At 47.3% G+C, this 9,094-nt stretch overlaps 1 protein-coding gene across 1 annotated transcript in view; it reads left to right on the top strand.

Annotated features, from left to right (window-relative positions):
• Positions 1 to 5,833: 5,833 nt before the first annotated feature.
• The window catches only part of Ptgfrn (prostaglandin F2 receptor inhibitor), a 72,745-nt gene continuing 69,484 nt past the window's right edge, over positions 5,834 to 9,094 (top strand). Inside the window, exon 1 of the mRNA XM_076862832.1 lies at positions 5,834 to 5,913. Within this exon, the coding sequence (XP_076718947.1) occupies positions 5,865 to 5,913 (49 nt within the window). The 5' untranslated portion in view covers positions 5,834 to 5,864. The remainder of the gene's footprint in view (positions 5,914 to 9,094) is intronic.

The following is a 9,094-nucleotide window of genomic DNA, read 5'->3' as shown; positions in this document are numbered from 1 at the left end:
TGCGACGGCTCAGAAGTAGAACTCCTGTGTTTCCAGGGACAGGGCATCCGAGATTCTCCTCAGAAAGAAACCTTGCACTCTAATGCAGAGGCCAATGGATGATCGAGACCTCAGAAGCTTTGTGTCATAAAGCAGAGATCCAATAATTTTAAGCTGGCAAAAATATCAGGGCTGGCACTTCTGCTGGGGTATAAACTGATACTTCTGCTGGGGTATAAACCTGTTCAGTACAGTACCCATGAAGGAGCTGGTGATGAAAACTGGCACTCCTTGTGCAGCCTTCAAGACAAAGTTGCAGGGAGTTGGGAGTGTGGCTCAGTGGTAGAGCACTTACTTGGCATGTGTGAGAGGTCTTGAGTTTGAGCCTCAGCACTACCAAAAAAAAAAAAAAAAAAAAAAAGGATAAACTTGCAAAATATGTCCTGTGATCAGGCAGGGTGGCATACATTGATAATCCCAGGTACTTTGGAAACTGAGGTTTCCAAAACACAAGTTCAAGGTCAACCTCAGCAACTGAGACCTTGGGCAACTTAATGGGACTCTGTCTCAAAATTAAAAAAAAAAAAAAAAATTAAAGGGCTGGAGATGGGTTCAGTGAAAGAGAACTTGCCTAGCATTTCAGTTCCCAGTACTGAAATGATATATAAACTCAAGCCAAGTGACTTAAAGAAGGGTTCTGAGCTACAAAAGTGTATAAAAAAGGGAAGATGCTCCTGAAAAATGATGGTCTGGTTTTAGAATAGTAGTTGATCTGTGGGTTCTCTCCAGTAGAGAGTAGATAGGTTTATAGGGTAGTAATCCTAGTTTTCCACAGGAAACAGTGACATCTACACATGAGTTTCTCTGTCCTCTAATGCTGCAGAGCAAACATCCAACCCAGTGCTGGGGGAAAAGGAAGAGTAACAGGGACAAAGACAATGTGAGGACCAAAGAGTTGGTTGCACCTGGATGAAGGGCACAATCTTGAGGTTGGGAAGGACATCCCTCCAGGTTAACTTATGTATGGACTCACCTAATGCAGTTACCCTCTGATGCTCCCAATGTGGGCAGGCATTTAACCTCTGGCTGAACAGGTTTTAGGGAAAAGAAGATAGCGTCATATAATCCAGCTCCCTTCAGCTTTGAGCTAGCTCTGGTTATTACAAACTAGGACAAATTCTCTCTTGTGGCAATTTTTACCCAGTGACTCAACAGAATATCCCTTAGCGAAGTTTGTTCCTTCTTTCAAGTGTAAACTTCCAAACAATCTGAAGATCGCTTACTCAGAGTTCCATATTGTCTTCTTCAGAGTCTTCCATATTGTCTTCTCCAGAATCTTCCAATAAATCTTTTATTTGCTACACTTAGCTAATAAAAATATAGGATGCTCAGGTGAATTTGAGTTTTAGACAAGCAAGGAATACTTTTTTCAGTATAAGAATACTTCATGGAATATTTGGGACATATACTAAGAAAGTATTCCATGTTTATCTGAAATTTCAATTTGATTGGGCATCCTGTCTTTTAGTCAGCAATCCTACTCATGGTGCATTTTAATTAATAATTTTTTTTAAATGCAGTGCCTAGAACTTATAGTCTCAGGTGAACTCAGAAGTCTGGTTCAAATGTGGTGAGAAGGGCTAGAGGAGGGAGGACAGGCCCATACTCCTCTCCCAACCCCACACTTTTGTGTGAAGGCTAGGGCCAAGACTTTGTCAAAGGGAGAAGAAGCGCCCTCCCTGGCACACCACCTAAGCTCAGGGTACAAGGTGGGCTATACCGGACACACTGGGGCACCACCATGCTTGGCAGCCATGGCCGTGGGTAGAGGATCTGTTTCCACATCTAGTGGTCCCCCACAGCTATTTCTAACTTCCCGGATGTGGCAGTACTCCCTTTTCACCATTTATTCTACTACCTCTGTTCATTCCAGGAGACACTTCAGCGCTGATGATAGCATATGCACAGAATATTCCACAATATGGCATGTACCTCTTTTATCTGCCTAACTTTCTTTCAATTTCCTTTGCTCTTCCTGTATCATCATTTCCCTCATCCTTTGCAGCATGTCTTTCAACACATTAAACGAGATGAGAAGCTACTTCAGGGCCAGGGCCAAGGCCATGCACACTCTTAATAATATAACCTCATTCTTATATTTTTATTGCAAAAGCCTCCTCTTGTTCCATTTCCTCATTTTTTCTCCTCATTCTTCCACCCCGGTGTCCCAGTGGGACTAACACTGTGTGGGCAAGTGTTTGCTCTGGAGGTGGTGCTTGGGAGACATTTTTGGCTTGGCGGAGGTGGAATTAGGGGCAGTTCTAAGTCACCTAAGAACACTTTCTCTATCTCTCACACTTTAGTCTTTTAGGGCTGAAGAAAGGAAGGGAAGGATGGATGGTTGGGAGGACACAGAGCAGGACCAGCCCTCAGGGAGAAGAGTGCTGAGCCTATTCCCTTGCTGTTTTGAGGGTTGTCTCAGATGGGCAACTTCCTACACTTCCTACATGGCTTCACCAAAATCCAAAATCAAATGACATTGATTCATCAGGAAATGATGGCTTCCTATCCCCACTCCTCCCTTTTAAACTCTTACCTCCATTCTCTAATTAAATCTTTTTTTTTTTTTTTTTAATAGTAGTCCCGGTTTAATTTCAACTGGGGAAATACACACCTGGACACAGAACAAGGTCTATTTTTGAATGAAAATGATCGATGGAATGAAAAGTTAGCATGGAACACCCTCCTTTCCCTGAGACCCTGCTGCAGCAGGGGTCAGATCATTGGGAGGCTGTGCGTGGACTGGTAGCAGCAAGAGGGTTAAGATATTAAGACTGAGCCAATCTTAGAACAATCAGGACATTCTTTCATTGGGAACTTTTAACATTTTCATTTTCAAAGTTAAATAATATACTGCTTTCGCCTTATCTCAATGGGGAAACCTGTTTGAGGGGAGAGCATATGAGGATTCTTGTGAGGTTTTCAGGGACAATACCTGCAGACAGACAGGAGTAATCAAGAGAGGATAGTGGCTGGTTGGGGCCAGTGTACTGAGGATTAGTGTGATGGGACAAAGAACAGCCAAGTTGGGATTCACCTTCATTGGTAGTAGGGGTGAGTTAGTTAGAATTAGTGGGTGTGAGCCTTCCCGCGCCTAGCAAGTCTATACACTAATCATCTGAGAACAATCGGTTGGGGCAAAAGGTTTACCTATACAGAAGATTACTGACTAAGGCAAATAAATGTCTGCCATAATAAAAGCATCAACAGATTCCAGAGTCATGAATTAACAAATTGTGCTTGTCTGCTGCAGGTGCTGCACTTCTTTAGTTGGTAACATTTTATCTGTTTGTTGTCAGGGCCATGCAAACAGTGTGGTCTGGAGTTACTCATTTGTGCTCACTTTCTGCTACAAAAATGGCTCTTTGGTTGATTCTCATGACACAGTTGACTGCCTGTCACCTACCGGCTATCTACTTAGTCCCCATTCTATTTGCCTCACCTGGACAGTCTTATTTATTCTTCACATTTCAGGGGTTACCTATGGTTATTTTCATGATTGTAAGATGCACCATTAATTTGATAACACCTGAGGGCAAAATGGGAGAAGAATCCCTACCACACTCAATATACAACACCTATTGTTAGTTCATCCCCTCATACCTAACAACTGAGTACCTACTGATATATCGAGACTCACTGCACAGTCATCCTTTCTGGTTTTTTTTTTTTTTTTTTTCCTGCAAACCTTCCCCAGGACTGGCCACTCCCTGGTTCTGTCATGACTGAACCTTGCACACGCTGCCACACCTATAGTCTATCATGCATGAACTATAAGCACTGCTAGGACAGGAACTGTCTGACTCATTCCTGTAGTTTCAGGATCTAGCTGGCATTCATTCGCTCCATCAATTCATATTGAGGAATTGCTTTGTGCCAGGCACACTCCCAGACTTGCATTTGTTTGTTAAACAAGACGGTTTTATTTATTTATTTTAGCAAAAATCGACTCTGCAGTAATGTGGGGGATACAAGATGAAAAGGTGCCAGCCGATTAGGTTCTTGTATTATTAGACAGAGATGGGAGCAGTGCACATGTTGTGTTAAACTGAACGTGATCAAGTGCTAAAATGTGCAGTCCAGACGTTAAGCATTCTGGGTGGTAAAGAAAGGAAGATTGATGAGCAGAAATCCGAGCTTCTGGAGGAGCCAGGCCTTAGGCTTCTCTGTAGCTCCAGCATCTTCCAAGGCTTGTTTTCAAGGTTGATTGAATTAAATAATTTTAACAACAACAACAACAACAACTGCCCTTAGAAATGCCAGGGAAGGACTGGGATGGGGAGGGAGAAGAATAACAGAGTGGGTAAACAATGTGGGAAAGGCTCAGTTGTAGGAAGGAAATTAATTTTTTTTTTTTTTTTTACAGTGGTAAAGTAGACATAACACCAAAATAACCACTTTAATCATGTTTAAATGTACTGTTCAGGGGAATTAAGTAAATTCACATTATTCCATCACCAGGAATGAATTTGTCCTTCTCTTTCTGTAGGGTTCATACCTGGCTAATCACAGGTATGATTGGTTAACGGAAATAAGAAACACTTGTTGGTGTAAATAATAATGTACCAGAATAAAAGCAGTGTTCTTCTCCAGCTTGGTCAGTTTCCCCAAGAACATCTGTGATTTGTTTTGAGTATATTAATGAAAGGCTATGATGAGGGGGCAGTGGGTTACCAATGCTGCTTCTTGTATGTCTGAATCATCCTTGTGAAGTTTCAAACAAGGAACAGGAAAAAAATTTCCCAATACTGTAGAGCCTTTTGTATTCAAATCAAAAAAGTACAAAAGTCTATTGTGGGGGGAAAAAGTCTTTACTGGTAACCAGTTGTGTCCACTTAAAGCAAAGAATATAAAATCTTAAGAGTACATTCCATATGAAGTACTCTAGCTATTAATATGCTTTTTTTTTTTTTTTTTTAAAGCAAGGGTCTTTGTGGAAAGTTGTTCTAATCAAAGTCATGCGCACCCTGGAGAGGAGGGAGGGGTCTGGTGTAAGCAAGCCCCCCAGCCCACAGGATAGTCAGAGTTCCCTTCTGATCTTGCCCCTTTGCTTGAATCTTTGGATAAGTCACCCAAACACTTCAAGTCTCTGTTCCATAAAGAAGGTTGGAATCCATGACCCTTAAAGTCCTTACAACTCTTTCAGCCTTATATGAATCACGTTAACCAGGGTCAAGCAGCAGGCTGGTGGGGTGCTTAGCTCGGGAGAAGGAAAACGTGCGCGCCCTTGGCAGAGGGACTGGCAGACACGCGTGGGTGACTCCTAAGTGGAGAACTCGGGGCGTCCCGGGATAGGGCCAAACCGATGGGATTTCCAGACGAGTCTTCCCAGGCCAACTTTAAAAGGTCGGAGGAAAGTTTCTCATGGGGTGGGGGCCCGAGGGGAGGGCTGGGTGGGCTCCGCCGTCGCCTCCCCTTTAAGCGGGTGGCCCCGCGCCTCCTCCGTTACCTGGAGCGGGGAGGGGCTTGGGAAAGTTTGTGTTTGTTGCTGGCAAAGCGCCGGATGGGAGGCGCGGGCGGGCGCTGCGGTCCTTCCCTTTGGCTTTCGGGAAGCGGTCGGGGCTGTACACTGGGATCGGCGGGGCCAGCTCCCGGGGCCGGCCGTCTGGCGGAGGGAGGGAAGGAAGGAGGCGGGAGGGAGCGAGCCGAGCCAGGGGCGCACGTACGCCCCAGCGCTGGGATTTCTCGGCTCGCGAGGAGAGCGGAGCAGGCGCGCGGCCCAGCGGAGGAGCGCTGACTCTGGAGCAGCCGGAGCTGGAGGAGGAGGAGGAGGAGAGGCGGCGGGGAAGGAGGAGGAGGGGGAGAGTCGCTCCCGCCCTGCGAGCATGGGGCGCCTGGCGCCGAGGCCGCTGCTGCTGGCGCTCCTGTCGCTGGGTAAGTGAGCGTGGGGCTCGGCGGGACGCGGGGCACCGGCGGGGCCCCGTGGGGATCGGCGGGGCGCGGCTGCAGCGCGCGGCCTGGGGCGCAGAGGGTGCCCTGGCGGCTCCCGGGAGACCCTGGTGCGCGGGCGGCCCGGGCGGGGAGCGGCTGCGGGGCGGCCCCGAGCCCGGTGCCAAGCGGCCTGGCCCCGCGCGGGGTGCAAATAGCCTCTCCGCCAGGCCGAGCCTCGCCCCCCACATGTGCCGGGGGAGTGGCCGGTGGCCCGCGGTCCCCCAGCTCTCTCTACCTGTTGGCCGCCGGGAGCCCGGCTCACCTTGAACTCCCGGCCCCGGAAGGTGCCCGCGGTCCCGGCCCGCGTCCCCAGCCTGAGAGCGGAAATATGAGCCTTTGATACGCCCCGCCATAGCCGCCCCTGGCCGATTGCTCTCCACACGCGCGAGCCCTCGCCGGGTAGCCTTTCCAGGGAAGCGAGAGAATCCAGCAACTTCCTTCCACGAAGGTCACGGGATGGCCCAGAGCGTTACAATGACAATCGGTGTGCGGTCCCTGCCGTCATTTTTGTCGTGGCTGAATCTCCTGCCTCAGTCTTGTCTTAGCTTTTCTTGAAGCTGCCTAGCCTCACGTTCATACACAAAGACCCAAGTGCCAAGCTTTTCCAACTTTTTCTACCTGTTACTTTGCCCCCCACCCCCCACCCCCACTGTCCCTTGCTTTTCACCTTCTGGAAACCCGGGGTGGCTCTTGATGGACCAGCGCCCTCCCTCCCCTCACTCAAGGAATCATTCATGAATTTTTTTTTCCTCTCTCCATTTTCCATTCAGTCTATACACAGTCACCATCTCCACATAGATACACATGATGATCTTAACCAGCTAAGGGAGTATGTTGGTTAAGTGTCCACCGTGGTACTGGAGGGCTGTCCTTAAGTGCTTTTAATGTTTTTGGGTCTCTATAATAAGTGTCAACCAGGACAAGCTGAATCCTGAGACCTGGTCACAGGTTCTCTTCCAATCCCCTAGAGAAGTCAGATCTGAATCTTTGCAGAGCACGTGGTGCTGTCTGTCCCCAGCCAGGCCCCAGCTGCACTGCAGGGTTAAGTGACTACTGTGTATTTTATGCAGAGGGTCCCAGTGACCGGCCTTCCACACCACTTCCCTCCTGCTGGCCCTAGGGCCCAGCCCCCTGACTCCTGCAGCCAGTAAGCCAGACTTTCTAGCTGCTTTTGTGTTCTTCCTCTACCTGGGAGGTGTTTTCTCAAACTCACCGCCTCAGAGAGCTCATCCAGCCACATTGCTTGCTATGCAACCCATCCTCAGGAAGCTTCTGGATCTTCCTCTTAGTTTTGTAGCATCTCCTCTGTGGTCCACCATCCTGGTGCTTTTAATCTTTCCTGCACTCTGGTTCCCTTGTAAGTTCCACGTTTGTTGCACATTGCTGGCCATAGTTCACACAGTTTAATTGACTTATGTGTCTGCTGTCAAGCAAGGCCATGACACATGGTTGCACATGTGATGCACTGCACAACTCTAGGAGCTCCTGTTCATCATAGTTTATGTGAATGACTCTCCCTAGAGTTGGGCAGTTCACAGCTCACACATCAGTCAAAAGGGTGCGGTGAGGTAGAAGTTTGAAAAGAATGCCTTTGAGTAACTGGGGCATGGGAGAAAAAGGGAGAGTGGGCAGAAAGAGACTGGCAAAAATAAAATGTAAGTGGGAAAGCAGAGCTTTGGGAAATCTTGATTGTACCCCAGTTTATCCTGCCCTGGTTAGGTGTCTCATGTTAACTACACCAGGAATTTGTGGTGTCTCTAGCCAATGCCTTTTTGCCAACGGTTCTCTGAACTGTTGATGTTCCACCTGTCAGCTCTGACTCTCAGTATTTCCTGTGCTTTGGTTTCAGCTTGACCTCTGGAAAGGTTTTTTTTTTTTTTTTACACCTTTCTAGCTCTGTACTTATCCTGAAATGTAATACATTGATAAGCACAATCATCTTTCCTCCAGTGTTGCAGCCTTCATAGAATCTTGGTGTCACTGTTCTCTGTGACCTTCACCTTCACACTCTCTCTCATTATTATGATTATTATTATTATTATTATTTTTTTTTTTCCTGAAGCACAGGATCAAGCTGCTTCCTATCCTGGTTTCTCTAACCACAGTTTTAGTCCAGGTCCTGGAGGTTCCCACCTAGGTAATTTCTGACATCCTTTCCCCCCAGCCTCCCTTCTAAGTTTGTTGTTTTCCTAAAAGATCATTTTTTTTAATCCACTTTTTCTCTTCATTTCCTTATGATTTTCTGCTAGGGAGGGGCTGACCCTTGTGTTCTCTCCCCTCCGGTCTTCTCTCTGGTTCAGACATGTCATTCTAAGTGACTCATTTGCTCTTCTTTGCATAGGATATATAGAATATCTTGTTTATGTATCTCCTTTTTTGCTTGAAACTCACTTCTTCCATGAAGCTTTCCCAGCGAAGTCTACCTTAGCAGGACCTCACCAGTACCACTCAGCTTCCTGTGGCAGCTGTTCACTTCTCTTGACTGTGTCTGAGTTGTCTTGTCCATCCGTCCAGCTTGGCATCTCTTGAGTGCTCCCTTTGTCCATAATAGTGTGTTCAGTACTGGGTGTCCCAGACAAATAACCGAGACAGCTTCTCACTGAGTGAGTGGTTGGTGGGGTGTGGGGGGAGTGCACAGATGATAAAACAAGTAACTGCCAGACAGAATGAGATGCCCCAGTAGAAACCAGTGCTGGTAGGAAGCAAGGAAGAGGATGATTAATTTTGACTTGGGGGTTGGGGTTGCTTTTGCTGAAGAGGTGACATTTGAGCTGAGCCTTGAGGATAATTAGAATTTTGAAAGAAAGGATAGAAGAGCATTCTGGGCTCTGGGGAAAAGCGTAAAGAGTGGATGAGTGAAAGTGCATGATTCACTCAGAAGCGGCGCATGAGTTCCATGTAATGAGGTTCTGGAGGATTAGGAAAAAGGGGAAGTAAGTTGTAAGGTGGGTTTGGGGTAGATGCTGGAGGCTTTGCTTGCTGAGCTGAGAAGTCTGGGTTGTAAGGGGTGGATTTGTTGGCTCCTGGGTGCTGCCAGGCAGCCTGTGTTATTTCACTGGATGTAACTGTCCCCTGTCTAAATCCCTACCCTAATTATATCCCCTAGGGGCAGGGACCATGTGGT

The sequence above is a fragment of the Callospermophilus lateralis genome, chromosome 7 (assembly GCF_048772815.1).
Source record: "Callospermophilus lateralis isolate mCalLat2 chromosome 7, mCalLat2.hap1, whole genome shotgun sequence".
Lineage (NCBI taxonomy): Eukaryota > Metazoa > Chordata > Mammalia > Rodentia > Sciuridae > Callospermophilus > Callospermophilus lateralis.
The sequence above is the reverse complement of the archived record's forward strand: the minus strand, read 5'-3'. Positions and strand labels throughout refer to the sequence as shown.